Source organism: Nyctereutes procyonoides, unplaced genomic scaffold (assembly GCF_905146905.1).
Source record: "Nyctereutes procyonoides isolate TBG_1078 unplaced genomic scaffold, NYPRO_anot_genome, whole genome shotgun sequence".
Taxonomy (NCBI): Eukaryota; Metazoa; Chordata; class Mammalia; order Carnivora; family Canidae; genus Nyctereutes; species Nyctereutes procyonoides.
The window spans coordinates 53746560-53766837 of NW_026575043.1; the positions used below are offsets into that span (position 1 = coordinate 53746560).

Genomic DNA, 20278 nt, shown 5'->3' on the forward strand with positions numbered 1-20278 from the left:
GCTTAACCCCCCCCCCGAGGCACCCAGGTGCCCCTGAAACTATTGATTTTTTAACCAGTGTTAGTATCTCACCCAGAAGAAATTGTGATTAAAAACTCATTTGAAATTTCCTGCTTCGTTTTTTTTTGTTGTTGTTGTTCCTGACAAAATTGTTTTATAGTCTCCTATGATCTTATGCACACCGTAAAATGGCAAAGAAGTCAGAAAAATCAGGAAGCAGAAAGGCAGCCTGTAATCCTAAAACTCAAAGATGCCCACTATAAACACTTTGGTATAGATCTTTTCAGATATTTTTCTAGGTAAACACACACACACACACACACACACGTGTGCAAAGTTCTGTCTTTTTTTTTTTTTTATGATACTCACAGAGAGAGAGAGAGAGAGGCAGAGACACAGGCAGAGGGAGAAGCAGGCTCCATGCACCGGGAGCCCGATGTGGGATTCGATCCCGGGTCTCCAGGATCGTGCCCTGGGCCAAAGGCAGGTGCCAAACCGCTGCACCACCCAGGGATCCCAGTTCTGTCTTTTTTTAAAACGGAAGTAGCATCATGCTATATAGATTTTTCCTTTCGACTAATAGGCTTTATTTCATACAGCAATTTTAGGTTTACAGAAAAAGTGAACAGAAAGAACAGAGCTCCTGTAACAGCACCCCAACCGCTCTGACGGGCTAACTTGCTTCAAGCCTCTGCCCTCCTTGCTTGCGGACCTAAGTCCCTTGGTCTGTAGCAGAACCGACTTGCCCTGAGAGTTGCACACCACTGGTCTCCAGGAGTGAAAGAACAAACTTTCCCAGAAGATAAGGCTTGACCACATTCAAAAACAGCTGCCACGATGCCAGCAAGCCTGTTCAGGGTCCTGCCGACGGACGACTAACCACCTGCTTCTCCCACCCACAGCCCGTCTCCTGTTCCCTGCTCGTATTCCCCTTTAAAGCCCTCCAGCTCCTCCTAGACAGGGAGAATGGTCTTTGGGACATCGGTCCACCCTCTTCGCAGGTTGCCGGCTCCCGAATAAAGCAACCCTTCCTTTTCCCACCATCTGGGTCTCTCGAGTATTGATTTTTGAGCAATGAGCAGAGGAACCTGAGTTTGGAACCAGTTCTCTGCCTGGTGACACTCCGGGCTGTACTTCCCACCTCTGCTTCCACACCTACCTTATTATTAATGGTGGTGTGATACATTTGTTACAATTGATGAACTGGTATTGATACGTTATTATTGACTCATGTCCACAGCCTACCTTAGGGTTCTCTCTGTGTTTGTGCATTCTGCATAATGTCATACCTTCACCCTTATGAAATCATGCAGAACAGTTTCTCAAAAACACCATTCCCCATATATTCATCCCTTCCTATCTAGATCTTCCTTCTTTTCTAACTTATGCACTCAATGCTGTCAATTTCCTTCTGAGCACTGCTTTCACTGCACTCCACACATCTTAACTGGTTGTTTTTTCATCTTCATTTAGCACAGAATATTTTGTGTCATTTTTAAAAAGATTTTATTTATTTTATTCACGAAAGACGCAGAGAGAGGCAGAGACATAGGCAGAGGGAGAAGCAGGCTCCCTGCAGGGAACCCGATGTGGAACTTGATCACAGCAGGACCCCAGAATCATGACCTGAACCGAAGGCAGACGCTCAAACACTCTGCCACCCATGTGCCTCTATTTCATTTTTTAAGAAGATTTTATTTGCGTATTTATTAGGTTGGGTGAGGAGCAGAGGAAGGGGGAGAGAATCTCAAGCAGACTCCTGTCTCACCACAGAACCCGACGAAGGGCTTAAACCCAGGATCTTGATATCATGACCTGAGAAGAGACCAAGAGTCGGAGGCCCAACAGACTGAGTCACCCAGGCAACCCTGGCACAGACTAAAGTTTCTTTTGAGACTACTTTGACCCGTGTGTCAGAAGTGTTGAGTCTCCAAACACTTTGGAAGTTTCCAGATATCTTGCTTTTATTGATTTCTCATTTAACTCCAGTAGAAAACATACTCTGTGTGACATTTGTTCTTTGGGATTTGCTGAGGGTGTTTAATGGCCTCAGATATGGTATATCTCGGTGAATGTTCCAGGGGAGCTTGAGAAGAGTTTGTGTTCTGTTTTTGTTGGACGGTGCAGTCTAGAAATGCCAATCAGCTCTCTTTCTTAATCATTCTTCTTTTAACCAGCTCAGCAATTCATCGCCACTCCCCACTCCTTCTGTTTAGCATGTTGACCTATGCCGAAGGCAAAGGTAACCATGAAGGGGCTGGGCTTCCCTCTACATTGACACTCATTTTGGTTACCAGTCAGATTGTATTTCAGAGATTTTGTCTGCTTTCAAATGCTTTTTGGGCAATTGTGTTTGTTAATGAAGTATATACTATGTACCTGTATAAAACCTCCAAACATGAGAGACTCCCTTTTCTGGGACTAACACTTCATCCTGGTTTTTGAAACAGGAGCTGCTGAACTATTAAACAGAGACTGAACACAGAGCTGCTGTATCTGCATTCGGGATAAAAACTGGACACTTTGCAGGAGATATGTTCCTGGTAACTGACATAATGTACTCAGAAAACCAACGGATAGTACCGTGCAATTACATCTTCCAATCAAAATTTCTGGAAAACTGCTCATGTACATTTCATTAATAGTTGCACAATTTGCAAATAAAGACTCCTGGGTCTCAATCTTGAGTGGGAGGCTTCTGGGTTGCTACCCAAATCTGTGCTCCTCAGATTGTGATTTGAAGACCCCGAATAAATCCTTGTGTTCTCTTTTGTTGCTTACCCTTCTCTTGGGGACAACACTGTTGACTATATAGTAACAGATCCAACATGAGGACGAAAGAGATCTGTCCTTAGAAAACCTACACTGAATTCTTTGGAAAGATGAAGTCAAGTGTCATGACACATTGCATCGAATTGGGTAACAGTAACACAACCGTAAAAGATTGAGGAAGCAATTGGAAAAATCCAGAATTACGCCCAAGTGCATTTGCAGGTGGCTTTAAGTCATTGTGCCCTTTGAAGAAACAGGAACAAGAAAATTCTTGTGTTGTATGCAAAAGAGACAATGCAGGACTCTGAGGCAGGGGGCCTGCCCTCAGCAAAAAGGCCTAGGTCTTTGTCGAGCAACTGGGAAATTAAGGCACATTTGTGGGTCCCAGCAATCAAGTTAGAGAATCATGATACTCTGATGTCCTACCTACAGAGTTGCAGACATAGTGACTTGCTCAGGGTCACGGTCACACAGAAAGTTTGGGCCAGGGCCAGGCTAGCTGTAACTGTCCCGTGCATGCATGGTGAGTCATGTTTCCATGGTGCTTCCGTGTATTAAGCCAACGCCCCTAACAAACCTCATTCAGCTGAGGAGGGGACAACCCAGTAGATTGCAGGGCACTGAGCTTTTTAATCCACTTGGCCACCTACCCAGCTTGCACTGATTTTACAAGGCACCACTGGCCCTGTGACACTCCCCTTTCCCAGGCCCACTTTCATCAGCCTGATGGGAGACCAGACGTTGGCAAATTGGTCTCACCTCTTTGATCGGGTTCTTGTTGATCCCATTTTCCAGATGAGGAAACTGAGTCTCAGAGAAGTTAGGTTGCACATCTAGAAAGTGCCGGTCAGGATCTGAACACTGGACTGAGCTGATTAAAAAACTGGTGTGCTGTTTTATTATCAGGAGCTTTGGATCACACCATATTGCCACTTGCATGGTGTTTGATTTCAATGAGCGAGGAAAAGATCATTTGCCAAGTCAGGTGTACCCATATTTATGAAAACTCTCCTCGTGTATATTCATCTTGGCTTCTTTGGCATGTCTACATTTCTGGGGAAGGAGATCAACCATTTTAGAGATGGAAATTAGCTTTCTTTTCAACTGCCCATGACAGGCCAGTGGTGGCTGCCTACAATGCTGTGTAGAGAAGGATTCAGAGGCTGCTAGCAGGCTTTTGGGGGAAGATGCCATATTGATTAGCAATGTCTGCTATGAGTCCAGGGAGAGATTAGTGATGTCTGCCATGAGCACAGGGCCACCAGTGTCTCCTGCTACTCCTGGAGGGACTGCATTGCCCTTCCAACTGGTACCTCTTTCCACCTGCTGGCAGTTGGCTAAATTGTAGGAAAAACAGATGGACTTTAAGGCAGTGGTCAGCAAAGTCCTGGTGGAGGTGGGAAGCACAAGGTATCACCCAGGACGTATGTTCAAGTATATACCCTGTCCCCAGGGAACAGTAGAGTCTGGGGGCAGGGTGGCAGGGAGAGCATGGGTAGTTTGAAAAGAAAATTTCCCCAGGTGAGTCTGATATGCTTATTTCTTTCCCAGGATTGAGAATCACCCTTTTGAGGATGAGGAAAAGATCCTGTCTCTAACTTGGCCTGGAAGAGAAGTTTCTGGTGGACAGAACTGATGGCTCCTTCTGGGAAGTAACCAGCATTTCTGACCAATTGCTTAAACACTTTTAGGATAGATGTTGGTGAGATGAAGAGGACTTCTGGGAAGTTAGTTGCCTCCTCAGCTCACTTTCAGGACTGTTGAGGGGCATCTGTGAAGGCTCCTTGCAGGATGAAAGGTGCTGGAACACAAGGGAGGCATTTGATTATATCATTAATCAGTGCATTAAGGACATCATACCAGGAGTCCAGTGAAAGAGTTCTTTTCCTGGCATTGCTGCCATGAGCCATTGGCTATATCATTCTCTTCCCTGGGCTTTGGGTTATTCCTCTGTCAGATAAGTGAGTTGATTGAACTAGGTTCTGGCTCAACCCTGTCATCTCTTTGAGCCTTGACAGTGCCTAATTCCACACCACCTGGAACTTTCCACAAGGTTAGGGTAGAAAGGAGGAGAGGATGCTGGCTCACTGTTGGATGGGCACAAGCAAAAAGCATTCTTCTAAGAGGGTGTGGAGTCAGCCCACAGGGCCAGAGACCACATCTGCTATATCCCCAAGGGCTGGAGCACAGCAGACACTGACTCTCCACCAAATAGCATCATGTATCCTGGTGGGGCAAAAGCACTTCCAGAAACCAGAAAGGAAAAAGCAGGCCACCAGTTTTTCCTGGATATTCCTACTTTATTTTTTGGCTACATCATCACAAAGAAAGGCTGTGGGTGGTTTTGCATGCACTGGAGAGCATGTGTGGATTCTAGGCAGGGAAGTGGTTACATTTGTCAGAGGACACTGTGAGCTTGCTGCATGCTGATTCCAGCGCCAATACCAGCGTCAGGCTTGAGCAACGCAGCCAGCATGCTTTCTCCTAGGGGCAAACCGTGGGAAGGAGGTGGGCTGAGAGTGGGCGCCACGGGGACTGACGGAGGGACATGGTCAGGGGGCAAGAGGGCAGTCAGGAAGCCACTGGCCATCTTGGGGAAGGAGAAGAGCTTGGTGTTTAGAAGGTGGTTATTCAAGGCAAGAAATCAGAGCCTTCTGATGAATTGTGCAGGGAGCTGAGGGAGGAGACATCAAATGGGAGAGGTTAAAAGGTGCATCTGGAGAAAGTGAAGAGCTTTAGTGTCCATCTGATGCCGTCTATAGACAAGGGTGGGTTGTCAAACGGAGGGAGGTGATTTTCACGAGGGAAGATGATGGAAACTGGGAAAAGACAAGGCTTTCTCATGGGGCAGTGCAGATTACCTGACCCCAGCCTCACATTTATAACATTCGTGCTCAGCCTTTTCCTCCTTTGTATTATTATTTTTTAATTTTTTAGGAAGAAAGATGAATGGTTCCTGATGGAACAGTGGCCTTTGGCATCAGGATCTGTCAGTTTCTGAAGCTTCAGATTTATGATGGTATTTTATTTTCCAGACAAACTTGGTGAAGAGGGTGCAAGAGAGAAACTGGGCCAGAGCCACAGACAAGAGAGATTCAAGGCGATTCTAAGTGAGAGACAGGACTCCAGAGAGTCAGAGAAGCAGAGTTGAAGAGTGCCAGGGATGCGGATAGTGTGCAGCTCATTTAACTAAGAGCAGAGGGAGGGGAAAGGCTGGGGGCATTGGAGAGCCCCCCCCCCAACCCAGAGCTCTGGTTTCTAAATACTGTTTGCACCTACTCGGGGAGCCCAGGGGCTGAGGATGTCATCTATGAGGTGTCTATGCAGCTCACAGGAGGCTGCCATGTGCCTGGGGCAGCACCAGCAGCTGGCCCAGCCCCAGGACACCTGGCTCTGCCAACAAGAGAAGTGGGCGGTTCTAAGAAGTGTGGGCCTAACTGGAAGTCAGGGTTGTGCCAGTTCAAGTTTGCTGGCCAAGCTGGTGAGGGCGTGACGCTAGGTTAACGTATTTTTTGCTGTTGCTGTTTTGTCCTCTTAGAAAGAGGGAAAGGAGAAAGGGGGGGATGGACAGGGAGAGAGGAGTGTGAGGAGCTGAGAAAGAGTGTTTGGCGGGGTGTAGGGTTAAGGAGGAGGAAGGAGGGACGAGGGACAAGGTGGGTGCTAGAGAAAGGGTGTTGGGTTTTGCTAGGAAGCAAATAGGTGGCATCCTGAATGCATTTGAAGCCAGGAGGGTGTGTTCCTAGTCACCAGGGAGTTTAAACATGGTGGTCTGTTTTCCTGGCAATCAGGGGGTATGGTGTGGAGGGGCAGTGGGGGCCTGGATGCTGTATTTCTGCCCTGTTGCTGGCCCTCACAGCCTTGTTCCGGTCTGCTGACAGCTGAGGATATACACAGATATGACACAGGAAATGCAAGTTTGTGTGTGTGTGTGTGTGTGTGTGTGTCTGTGTGTTCAAGGCCAGGAGGGTCTAAAAACAGTCCTAAATGATGAAGAAAGAACCTTTGCAGTTTACCCAGACAGAGAGGTTGTTAAATTCCAACCTCTTGTGAAAATCTCTGCATCCCTCTCCCTACTGCTCCATCCTAGAGGGACCAGAGAGGGGCTGCATTCAGGGCCCACGCCACAGCATCACAGACAGTGGAGAAAGGTCTTTGGCAGCAGTGCCCAAGGTCAGGGGGCACCTCAAAGGCAGGCACAGGGAGGGAGAGGGTGGGGGAGGCAAAGAGAAAAGAGACCAGAGTGTGAAGGGCAGCTGGGTCAGGCTGGCGGGTAACCTGGGACAAGGGTAGGGCATGGAGCTGGGGACCTGGGGGCCCATCCTAATCACTTGACACATGGTTCTCGTTCTGTAGCTGGTGCCAGCGCTCAATCTTCTTGTCCTTGTTTTTCAGACACTCGTACCAGTGTTTTAAGCGTTCTCCCTTGGCTGAGATCCCCAGCTGGCAGCCTCCTGGAGGACAAGATGGGGAGAGAGAAGAGGTGATCAGAGTAGAGCGACACATGGCACTCTCATCCTGGACCCAAATGTCTAGTCGAGGAAAAACTGCCACCAAGCAGTGACCCCTCCAACAACCTGGCACCCTCTTTATGGGGGGGCTGTTGTTATGCTGTTGTTATTACCACTGGCCTTCTCTACCTGCACACTAGCCACTCAAGAACTGCCATGGCTCCCTACTGCAGCCTCAAGTTGTAGCTTCACTGTCTCATTTTTTAAAGACCTTCTGTAAGTCACCACCCCATTCTCCAAAACTTGTCTGCCACTACTTCTGGGTACTCAATATTTCCAAAGAGTCAGCTTTGCCACCCACCTTCTCCAGTCCTGTGTCCACACCTTTGATTATGCTGTGTCCCTTGCCTGGAGTACCCTCCCCACCCCATCTTTTTTTCTTAAAGATTTTATTTATCCATTCATGAGAGACAGAGACAGAAAGAGAGAGAGAGAGAGAGAGAGGCAGAGACACAGGCAGAGGGAGAAGCAGGCTCCATGTGGGCAGCCCGATGCAGGACTCGATCCCAGGACCCGGGGATCACAGCCTGAGCCAAAGGCAAACACTCAACCACTGAGCCACCCAGGCCTCCCTCCCCCACCCCATCTTTAATGTCTATTCTTCCTCGTCATCTGAAGGCAAGCTGGGAAAATTAGAACCTTTTTCAGGATTTAACAAATCGGTTAAGGAGACTTCCTTTTCACCCTGTTTTCTGAGGCCACAGATCCTTCTGTCCTCTGGGATTTGATTATCCACTGGATATGATTTGTTGAGCAAATAATCAATCATGACCCAATCCCTCAGCTGTGTAAGCCCTTTCCTATAAAAGCATCCCCCCCAATTGGACCCAAATCACCCAAATTTGTCCCGATGTGGTGTTTAGACGATGCGGCCACCAAAAGACAAGAAGTGCCCTGAACCCTCCAAGAGAAGCCTAGATTCTTAAGGCTCTTCTTTCCTGGGAGGATGGGCTTCTCTCTGGGAGCCAGAAGTACTCACCGATGTAATCATTGGATTTGCCGATGTCATAGTCCCAGACCGAGATGTCCAGGGACTTTTTCGCCAGGTCACTATGTTTGATGTCATAGAAAAACTCCTGAATGCAGCAGAGAAAGATAGGTGAGTGGGAGGGTCCTGAGACTTCAGCATCAGAAGCTAAGAGGCTGAGCCCTAGGGGTTCAGAGACCAAAGGGAGGTCCTTAGACTGGACATTTAGGAGCAGGGGAACCCTTCTGCCCTGGCCTGACAATCCCCTTTCAACAAACATTCTGTATAACAAAGTCTCTCAAGCTCCATAATTCACGTTTCAGTGATTTTCTGAAATCAGGAAGGCTGATGGGGTTTTTCTAAGAAAGCTGCTCCTGGTCAGGTTTCCTTGAAGGCAAATGGCTGTGAACTCAGTCCTTCTATTCTGGTAGCTTCTGGAGTGGGTTCTCCTCTCTCCATTATTTACAGATGAAGGGTAGTCAAGGGCCTTGAGACTGACATGAGGGGTATAGGTGCTTAGGTTTCCAGACAATCTGACTTTTTATGTGACTTTTCTGCCTAACTAGAAAATTCATTCGTGTTCATCATTAAAATAAACAAGGAAACTAAAATAAAATCAAATAAAACCCAACCCTCAAAATTTGTCACCTAACTATCCCAGAATAGCCACTGTCAACATTTCTTATGAGTGACCAAATTAATGTACATTTTCAAAAAGTTAATATGAAGATTAATTAGACTATTATATGAAACATTTCAATATTATAAAAATATAATATGAATATACTGCACTGTGGCCTTCTTTTCCCATTTTATAACATATGGTAAGAACCAACTTAGCGTGTTAGCAAATATTTTTCTGGCTTCATTTAATGGTTGTGTCCCTTAATCTAATGCCCAACGGTTGAATATTTAGGTTGTTTCCAACTTTCCACTACCATTAATGATATGATAAAAGGCGCACACTTTTGCTATTCAGGTATTGTGTAAATCCATGATAATTTATTTAGGATAAATTTTGAGTCATATATCTCTGAGTTTGTAAAATTTTAAGGTAGAGAGCAGTAGATGTATACCATGATGCCATTTGTCATCAGCAAGAAAGCCAGCTATATACTTTCTTGTTTTGTATTCTTATAAATCCTGGAAGAGGATAATATACTTGCTTCAAAAGAAGAGAAGTAGGTGATAGAGGCTGGGAAAGGAGGAGAATTTTAACTGGATACCCTTTGGTACTTTTGGAATTTTCAGATATGTGATTATATTACCTATTCCTCAAATAAATGGCACTTAAATTTTAAAATGTTAAGGCTTTTGGAGCAATTTGACAAATATCCCTTAGGCAGTTGGACCAGTTCTCTCTCTTACCCATAGTGTGTATAATTCCCCACAGGCTCACCAACACTGGGTACCAACATTTTACAGTATTTTTGTGCCAGTCTGTGACAAAACCTGGTGTCTGGCCTTGTCTCTATTGCTGATGGGGCTTATTGGCTATTTGGATTTCTTCTTCGGTGACTCATTCAGACTCCAGGAGAGGGTAGGGCTGGACAGCAGTCATTGGCTCCTTACTCAAAATTCAGGAGTCAGAGTCAGGAAATTAGGGGTCAACTGAAAGAGAGTCCTGAGAGGAGGATGTGCTGAACTTCTGGCCCATGATACTCTGAGCTCTGTTTACACAGAACCTTCTCCATGCCTGCTCATATGGGCACATGCATTTCAAAAGCAAAATAATGAAAAGCACATTGTATTGTAGTTCTCTGCCCACTTTCCAACGTTTGGTAAAAACCAGTGCTAGCTGACTCTAAGCTGACGTCAGATCATTGCATTCAATAGATATTTCTGGACCCCTAGTATCTGACAGGCTTGTCAACAAATAACTGAAATCCAGGGTGACAGCATGAGATGCAGGGACACAGAAAGTCTGGAAGCCCAGAGGAAAGCATATTTGACTCTTAAGGGATGACTAGGAGTCTGCCAGAGAGGAAGAGAGATGGAAGTCCAGGAAAAGGGAGCAGCCAGTGCAAAGACTAAGAGATGTGCCAAGGAACCACATGATGTTAGTGTGACTTGAGGAGGGGAGTATAAGATGTGGCAGAGGTGGGATGTGAGTTTGAAAGGGCTTGACTGTCACACTAAGAAGTTAAGGTATCACTGCTGGGCTAAGCAATGCGGATGAAAATTTCAGATTCATTCTTTAGAAAGCTCATGCTTATGTGAGGATGGGCCAAACACAAGGATGTGAGTCAGGAGTCTTCTGCAATAGTCCAGACATGAGATGCCAGACAAGTAACGGTGAGACAATAGGAAGGGGCACATTCAGTGGGTATGTAGATAGTGGCCTTAGCAGGACTTGATGCTCAAGATGGACATGGGGAGTGAGCGAGAGAGAGAAGGCAGTGCCAACTGGGTGGATGGTAAAAGGCATCACTACCCCTATTTATTTCTTCAAATTTCAAGACCACAAACTATTAGTTGGAGATGGTTTCATTCAATTTGTCTCCAAATGCAGCTTCCTCCTATGACATTCCTAATCTATAGCCTTTGTCTTTGGCTTCATTCCCCCTGGATACAAGGAACTCATCATCTATCTTTAGATAATTCAAGTGGATCTATGAGACAAAGCTTTTTTTTTTAAAAAAAGATTTTATTTATTCAAGAGAGAGAGCACAAATAAGGGCAGAGGGGGAGGGAGAAGTAGGCTTCCCACCAAGCAGGGAGGCCGACATGGGGCTTGGTCCCAGGACCCTGGGATCTTGACCCAAGATGAAGGCAGACACTTAACTGACTGAGCCACCCAGGCACCCTAGAAAGAGCTTTTTTTTTTTTTAAAAAGATGTTATTTATTCATTTTAGAGAGACAGAGAGACAGAGGGCATGAGCTGGGACAGGCAGAGCGGGGAGGAAAAGGGAGAAAGAACCCAAAGCAGACTCTGCACTTAGAAGGAGCTGATATAGGACTCAGTCCCCAACCACAGATCATGACCGGAGCTGAAACCTGTGTCACCCGGGTGCCCTGAGAAAAAGCTTTTAAAAAAAAAAAAAAAAACCATGGGTCAATGTTGTGTGTTTTTTTTTTTTAAGATTTTATTTATTCATGAGAGACACAGAGAGAGGCAGAGACATAGGCAGAAGGAGAAACGGGCTCTCTGTGGGGAGCCTGATACAGGACTCTATCCCAGGACCCCAGGATCATGACCTGAGCCAAAGGCAGACGCTCAACCACTGAGCCATCCAGGTGCCTGAGAAAGCTTTTTTGATGTGCTTTATAACTTTCTAGTAGGGAGCTTGTTCCTTTCTCACACACAGGAAATATCTCAGAGCATGACAAAAATGGGGCAGCCTTACCTCATTAAATTCAGGATTCAAGGTTTTCTTCTTTATTTGGGTCTTATGTTTGGCTTTCTTTCCCATGTCTGGTTTCAGCCAGCTGAGAGGAGACAAGAGATGCTATTGTGGAGGAAGTGTAATAAATAAGAGCAGCCTCTTGAGCCCAGAGGCTCCTTCCCATGTCAGGAGAATAACTGAACAAATCAGAAACTGAATCAACATTAACAATAGCCAATGTGTATCTACCTGGCACTGCAATAAGCACCTTGGGGATATTTCTTTCTCAAAACCCCAGTGGTAGAGCTACAACCACTCATTTTATGTGCAAGGAAATTGAGCATCCAGAGAAGTTGAGACATGTGCCTCAGGTCACACAGCTGGGGACTCAACCCAGTGGTTGCCTCGAGTTGGTGCTCTTAGCCAATACTTTGTCCCATTGGATCTGATTGAAAGCCTAGATGGTGGTGCCTAGAGTTGCACAATTACCCCTTAGGCTGCCCCAAGTCCTGATGAGGCTCTGTGACTGTACAGACAGAAAGGAGAAGATGCGAAAATCTGTTTACAATCAAGCCTCCTCAAACTATTCAGTGGCTTCCCTTTGATCTCAGGAAAAAGTTCAAAATCCTTGATGTGGCTTTTAAGGCTCTGCATATTGGGTCCTTGCTCCGGCCCAGCCTGGTCTTATGCTATGCTCTTCACCCCACTCCCCATTCACTATCCTTTCCACCTCAGGGCCTTTGCACATACTGTTTCCTCTGGCTGGAAGGCTCTTCCCCAGTGTAGGCACAGTGCCTGGCACATCGTAGGTGCTTGATCAATATTTTCTGAGCAAATAAATAAAATGGGCCTAAGCCTCCTAAGAGTTGAGACATAAGGATTCTGATTAAAGCTGCCACTAGCTGGGAAACTTTGAATGTAAATGTAGCTTCGGCATGCCTCAGTTTCCCAATGTGTAAAGAGGGCAAACATTTTTTTCCCCTCACTTACAGAACTACTTTTGAGGATAATTTATTTTATTTACTTATTTTTATTGAAGCATAGTGGACACACAATACTACATTAGTTTCAGGTATACAACACAGTGATTTGACAACTCTGTTCTTATACTGTGCTCGCCACAAGGGTAGACACCATTATCATGCAGCACTATTGCAATACCATTGACTATATTCTCTATGCTGTGCCTTCATCCCTGTGATTCATTCATTCCATGGCTGGAAGCCTGTACCTCACAATGCCCTTGAGGACAGTTTTATTATTTTATTTTAATTTATTTATTTGAGAGAGAGAGAGAAAACACAAGCAGGGGGAGCAGCAGAGAAAGAGGGAGAAGCAGACTCCCTGCTGAGCAAGGAGCCCTATGCAGGGCTCTATCCCAGGACCCTGGGATCATGATCTGAGCCCAAGGCAGACACTTAACCAACTGAGCCACCCAGGTGTCCCTTGAGGACAATTTTAAAGAAGAAACCAAAGGGGAGAATGAAAATTATGAAGTGCTCAGCAAAGATAAAGGGCAATTTTGATTTTAAAAATCTTTATTTGATCATAAACAGATTAACGGCCTTCCTTTAGCTTTTCCCACAATGACCACCAGGGCAGCTGTTTTCCTGGTGACCACAGGATTGCTACTTCCTCTGCAGGGACGGGTGGATGAGAGAAGGGGTGGTAGGGAGAATTATTTGAGAAAAACAGTCTGCATGTGGCTGGGATGAAATAGAGTGAGGACAGCCACCTATGAGCTAATTTTCTTTTTTGGACCACTTGAGAAAACAAAGCGCAGTTACCCCTAGAAATCAAATTCATCCCTGACTCATGCATTCTTTTGTTCACTAAATCATCATTCAAAGAAAATCGGAACCAAGTCTACCCTGGCCTGATCTTTAGCCATGACCTTAAGGGGAGCACTGTATTCTATTATGAGAGGTAGACAGTGGAAGGGAATGTCTCCCAGGATGGAAGGAACATCAATAAACACTCTTTGCCATGAGTAGGAATAGCAGTGGTAGTGATTTATAACCATAATGGCAGATACTTATTGAGCACTTACTATGTACCAGACCCAATGACAATGCTTCTCTCAGATCTCCAGCTCTAGGGGCAAAATGGACTGGGTACTGGGATGGGAGTGGAACCCCACGTTTGATTCAGTGGTGGCCGTGAGAATGTGCTGGGCAGACCTCAAGCTACAGCATACCTGGCTGAGGCTCTGGCAGCTGCACTTGGAAATCCAACCCTGTTCGTGCCAAGGCCCTGCTCCCAGCTGAGGAGTGAAGGTGGCAGGAATTACAGTGGTCCTGCTCTTAGGAGACAGGGGACTTATTTGACGGCTGGGTTTGGCCTTGAGGACTCTGATGGCCTTGCCGCACTTGCATCCGGGGTGCTTCCACTGGCCGCTGTCTCTCCCCTCTGCTCACGTGAGTCAGACTCACATGGCGGTGTGACAGCTCTCTCAGCTCCCTCACTCAGGCATTTCCACTAGTGAAGCCCTTGTCTGTTGAATCCCATTGTGGCATCATTCCAGAGGCTCTGGACTCACACAAATAACATGTCTCTCTGACTCCCCATGGTGGAGATTATGGGAATAGCCAAACGTCTAAGGCCTTTTTCTTTGAGCATTTCCAGACTGCATCTGGAAAAAGCTGGATTGCTTCTTTGGTGGTGGGGCTCTGGACTCCTGGAGAGACATGCTGCTGATTCTAGGGGGCTCCAAATGGGGTAACTGCAATCTCATCGACTGCCTCTCTCCCACCAGAGGAGACAGAGCCCACAAAACTCCTCCTATGGGCTAGTGACACACCAGTCTGACTATCTGAGACTCCAGACTCCTACTCTAGCCAGTTCTGGGCATTGTCTCACTGTGTGACCTTGGGCAGGCTCATTTCCCTCTCTGGGCCTCAGTGTTCAATGATCTTGGGGAAGGGCTCTGGTTCTCCCTTTGCAAGGATCTAGGACTCCCTCTGGGGTCCATTCACATTCCCAATGACTCACAGCTTGACGAACGGATCTGAATAGCCATTGGCGTCCATGGCGGCCAGGTGCACACAGCGTATAATGCCCACGATGAGGCCTCCCTGCTGTGTGCTGTACATAAGGGACACCAGGATCTTGCCGCGTTCCTCTATGTCACCAATACGCTCCACCTGCTGCAGTAGGAGAAGAGGGCATGTGGGCCCAGGAAGGGGAGGAGGTCATGCAGCTGGATGGATGGCGAGCGTTAGGGAGGAGCCTGTGGACAGTAGGAGGAGCTGGCCTGCCACAGAGTGGTCAGCACCACGAACAGCAGTCTCCAGGGAGCAGCAAGTGGTGACACCAACACTGGTGGAAGGCCAAGGCACATGAGGGTGGGGGGCTTTACTCCCACCTAGGCATAGAGCCCTGAGTTCCAGTGTGACTCTGAGCTCATATTTGCCTGAGTCAACCAGTCTTCTCACAATTACAGTCCCTAGGGTTGCACGAGGGCCCTAGACAAACAGCAGAAACGTGTAGCCCAACCCCAGCCTCTGGCAGCCTGCCCTATGTCACCCCAGAGGGAGGGAGAGTGGCATCGCTCTGGTCCTGACGAACTGCCAGCAGAGCTTCTGCCAACAAGGTGCGGGAACTCAAGGGTGTGAGAGGGTGGCCTTTCCCCACTACGGGGGCTCCAAGTGGGAAGAGCATCCACTTGGTCTCATGTTCTAATGCCTTGGGCAAGGGTACCTCTCTCATGGTAAACTGAGGACAGGCAACTGGTTTTAGGAGAAAGAATAAGAAGGGGGCCAGGAGGGGGAGAAAAGTGTGATGGTGGACCCCAGCCGTGGCTTCAATACCCACTCAGTGCTCACCTCCTCCTCATAAAGGGCCATGCCTCGGGCTGACCCGTGGTTCCAGCACGCTTCATCTTAGAGGAAGGAAACAGAAAGGAAAGATAACATGAGTTTATGAGGCTCATCTCCCTACATAAGAAGGACCAGAAAACCCTCACCCTTCCATTAACATCCAGAGCCATGAGGGTGGATTCTCCAAGCTTCTGTGGCTCTCCAGCTTTTCCCCTTTTAGGTAAAGTTTATATAACGTTGACCATTTGACAGACCATGTTAATGCACACCAGCCTATGACCTAGGATGTATTACTAACCCATTTTACAGATGAGGAGACTGAGGATCAGAGTGGGTAAGCCACTTGCCCAAGGTCACACAGCCAACAAGTGGCAGAGTGCCTTATACATAAAATGGATAAGATTTCATCTGTTCTGGTAGAAGTGGCCCAGGGATCTTGGGTCTGAGCCACCAGCTACTTCTTCCCCTATGGCTCCTAAGGTCCTTTTGGGGGATTCTAGGGCTCTGGGGAAACACTATGTGAAAAGCAGTGACTAAATCCAACCTCCCCACTTTAGGGATGAGGACAACTGAGATCCAGAATAAGAGGACATAGCACTTATGAGGCCCCTGCCCCTGGTGGGCAGAGTTGGTGATGGGAAGGTTAAGGACAAAGAGCAAAAGAGATGAGCAGCAGGGTCTCGTGGCTGCTCCAGGTCTCTGCCTGCCCTGCCACCTTTGTGCCTTTGGGGCTGGCTGCACCCACATAGCAAGATGGGCAGATTCAGGAGCTGACAACCCAGATGGGGGCCCGGCCACTGTCCTGACCAACTTGACTCATGGACTGAGGGATGGAAGGGGGCGCTTGAAGAAACAACTATTACAGGCAAAGGCCCAGAGGAAATGCTTCACTCTTGATGATTTATTTGGAGCCTGGGGTATGGTGTAAATAGCTCTTTGTAATTTGCCTTGTAGTGTCTTGTTCTTTTGCTTGTGCTACACAAATACGGTGTGGCATACAGATATTCTATCCCTGGGCTGGCCATCTGGTGGGAGGATGCTGCAGGATTTCCCCTCCTGCCCCCCAACAGTGTCCCCATGGGGAGCTGGCCCGCTGCCCAGGGGGAGCAGGAGCCCTGGTGGTTGCAAGGGAGCTGGGCTCTGGCTGGTGCTGGAGAGCACAGCCACTGACTTGTGGTATGACCTTGCCAGCTTACTGGCCTCTCTGGGCCCAAGCTGGCCTGTATGTAAGAGGGGCAGATTGGATTATCCCTAAAAATACAGATTGGTGGGTCCCACCCTATCTCACTAAGTCAGGATCTCCAGGGAGATCCCCACAAATCTTAGTTTGTAAAGCTCTCGTTTAAAAATCTCCAGTTGAGGGATCGCTGGGTGGCGCAGCAGTTTGGCGCCTGCCTTTGGCCCAGGGCGCGATCCTGGAGACCCGGGATCAAATCCCACGTCGGGCTCCCGGTGCATGGAGCCTGCTTCTCCCTCTGCCTGTGTCTCTGCCTCTCTCTCTCTCTCTCTGTGACTATCATAAATAAATAAAAATTAAAAAAAAATAAATAAAAATCTCCAGTTGAGAACTGTGTTGGCAGCCACCACAGCTCGCTGACACCAGCACCAGCACCGTCTCTGGCCTGCTGAGCTCCAGCCACAGAGAAGGAGGGGAAGTAAGGAGGTCTCTGGGCCGTGGCACGTACTGCCCACAAATCGGCCAGTGGTAAAGCACAGAGGAAGCAACTGGCTACAAAAGCCACTCACAAGACCTCACCCTCTACGGAAGGGATGAAGAAACCTCATCGTTACAGGCCTGGCGCCATGGCCCTCCGTGAAATTAGACATTATCAGAAATTCACTGAACTTCTGATTCACAAACTTCCTTTCCAGCGTCTGGTGTGGGAAATTGTGCAGGACCTCAAAAGAGATCTGTGCTTCCAGAATGTGGCTATGGGTGCTTTGCAGGAAGCAAGGGAGCCTACCTGCTGGATCTTTCTAAAGACACCAGTCTGTGGGCTCTCCATGCCAAACGTGTAACCACTGTGCCAAAATACATCCAGCTGACACGCCACCACATGAAGAACATGCTTAAGATTCCACTATGATGGAAAACACCTCATTCTTTAAAAAAAAAAATTTCTTCCTGTTATCAGTAGTTCAGAACGTTAGATGTTTTTTCTTCCATGTGTGTGAATTTTTAACAAATGTGGGGACCTAAAGCATGAATGCAAGTCAGTTCCAGTAAATACCTTTTAGTAGGTTCAACTTTATAATGGTGATAAATAAATCTGTTACATTTTTCTAGACAATGCCAGCATTTGGAATTTTATTTTATTTTATTATTTTAAACAAGTAGATTTCTTATTGATGGCAGCTAATTCGTGTTTGTGATATTTTTATCATACAGTAGATTCCAGTGACTAGACATTCACTGTACTTTTCTGAGTTGTCCTACATGCAAATACATGTTGTTAATGTTGTCTGTCTCTTGTGCTGTTCCTGCAAGTCTGCTGTTAAAATACATTAAACTATAAAAAAATAAAAATACAAATCTCCAGTTGATTTTGAGGTACAGCCCAATTGGAGAGCTTTGGTTTGGTTCCTGTTCTTTCCCAAAAGGCAAGCACCCCACCTAGCAGTTACAGCTTCAGTGCTTTATCTGTACTCCCACATTAATCCTTAGAAGACTCTAAGAAGTTGGTGTCTACATTATTCCATCTGACAGGCGAGAGAACTAAGGCCTAGGGAGGTTAAACAATTTGGCTCAGATTATAAGTGGCAGGGCCTGAGATTCAGATCCAGGGACTCTGGCTCCCTGTGGACCTGCATGGTGCTTTATGAATTCACGACGGACAAAAGTGAGCAAGGCAGAACTATTTTCTCTGATAACAACAGTTAATTTATGAGTCCTTATTATACACTAGGTTCTGTTCTGATTATATCTTTCATACGACCCTCCTCTGGCACAAATCCTGTTATAACACCCATTTTGTAGACAAGAAAAACCGAAGCTCAGAAGAGTTCAGACCCTTGGCCAAGACCAGGGAGCAGGAAAGTGGTAGAGCCAGGCTTTGAACCCAGGCAGGCCACACTGCCACACCACATGGCCCTTCCCAGTTTCACCCAGGAGGACTCTGACGTCAGAGAAGTGATGCTGGCACAGGGTTAGTAAAAGGCAGGGCTGGGATGCAACCCCCATGTTCTGACCTGAACTCTCCCTCCCACCTCTACTGTCAGGCCCCCTGCCGATCTATCACCCCCTTCACAGGCCCAGAGGAAGGCCCCAGCCCCCCAAACCTTCTTCCCCATCACACCCTCTGGGTAAAGGCACTCACTGGGATCACTCGCTCCAGACAGATATTGAAGTTCTTTTTCTGGTTGGGCTTCAGTTTCTTGAGTGAAAATCTGGTCTCACCGATAAACTCGTTATGGCCAAATTTGTCTTCATCACAGACAGAGATCCTGCGATCAACATAAGAGATGGGGAGAGAATGAAGAGCTTATATTGAGTAACTACTGTATACCAAGGGCTATGATTGATACTGGCAGGGCATGCGTAATGTGCATAGGAATATTTCAGTTTCAAGCACTACGCCAGGTACTTTGTTTCTTCTTTATTACAGTGTAAATTATAAGCAGCAATGTGCCCAAATCTTAAATTTATAGCCTGCTGAATTTTTGTGTATCCATACACCGATGTAACCACCATCCAGATCAGGATGTAGAACATTCTGGCTCCTGGAAGACCCTCCTGGTCTAGTCATGACCCCCCTTAAAGATAACCACTATCTTGGCCTCTGGCAAGATTCATATTATCTTGTTTTGGACCCTCATATAAATAAAATGAGGTAGTATGTCTTCTTTTATGCTTGGTTTCTTCTGTTCAGCATTACGTCAGTGAGCTTCATCCATGTTTATAGTAATTTGTCCTTTTCACTGCTGTATAGTATTCCATTGTGTAACTATACCATAATACTTCTGCTACTTATGGGCATTTAGTTTTGGCCTATTTCTAGCTTTGAACTATTAGAAATAAAGCTGCCATAGAACATCCACACTGAATCTTTTTGTATGTACATGGATATATTTCTATGTGTATCTTCCTAGGGATGGAAATACTGCATCACAGCTACACAGAGGTTTAGCTTCAGTAGAAACTTCTAAACAGTTTTCCAGAGTGGTTCTGCCAATTAGACCCCACCAACAGCTCAAGTTTTTTGCTAACTTTGACTCTGTCAGTCTTTAATTTTAGTCTTTCTGAGTGAGCAATAGTATCTCACTGTAGTTTTAATTTATAGTTCCCCGGTGATTAAGGCATACTTTATGGCCATTCGAACATCATCTTTTGCAAAGTTAGGCCAGGAGCTTAGTTAACCTCTCCTTCTTTAATTTGTCCTCCATGCAAACATCTGGGTTTCTCACTTTAAAGAGGAGACTGGAGCCCAGAGAGGCTGAATACTTTTTCCCTGGTAAGGAGCAGAATCAGGATTTGAATCCAGGTCTCTGTGAATCCTCAAACACTATATTGCCCTTTGTTATCTACTCTGCACAGCACTGAGTAGAAGAGAGGCACACAGAGAAAGGGCAGGTCATGGAAAGGTCCCTCAGGAAGCCAAAAGGACTAGTCACAACATAATTCAGTCTGACATACACCAAAGGGAAGGAAGGATGTGTCCTCCTGGCAGTCTAGGGGACAGGCAGGGACTTAATGTTATCTTCCCCCTTGACTATCAACATTTATTGAACAATGTTTGAAGTGTTAGAGGGCCAGAAAGTTGTCTCTACTTGGCTGGTGAGCACGTAGCCAATCCCCTCCCTCTGCAGGGCAATCAGTGTGCCTCCAAAGACTTAATAAACATCATTTTTGAACCAACAATGCCAGTTCTAGGAATTTATCTCAAAGA

General features: G+C 46.5%; 1 protein-coding gene across 1 annotated transcript in view; it reads right to left on the reverse strand.

Annotated features, from left to right (window-relative positions):
• Positions 1 to 5064: 5064 nt before the first annotated feature.
• RPH3A (rabphilin 3A) overlaps positions 5065 to 20278 on the reverse strand; it is a 98289-nt gene continuing 83075 nt past the window's right edge. Inside the window, 7 exon segments of the mRNA XM_055322867.1 lie at positions 5065 to 7223; positions 8260 to 8356; positions 11596 to 11677; positions 14566 to 14720; positions 15399 to 15430; positions 15433 to 15454; positions 18710 to 18836. Coding sequence (XP_055178842.1) covers positions 7093 to 7223; positions 8260 to 8356; positions 11596 to 11677; positions 14566 to 14720; positions 15399 to 15430; positions 15433 to 15454; positions 18710 to 18836 — 646 coding nt within the window. The 3' untranslated portion in view covers positions 5065 to 7092.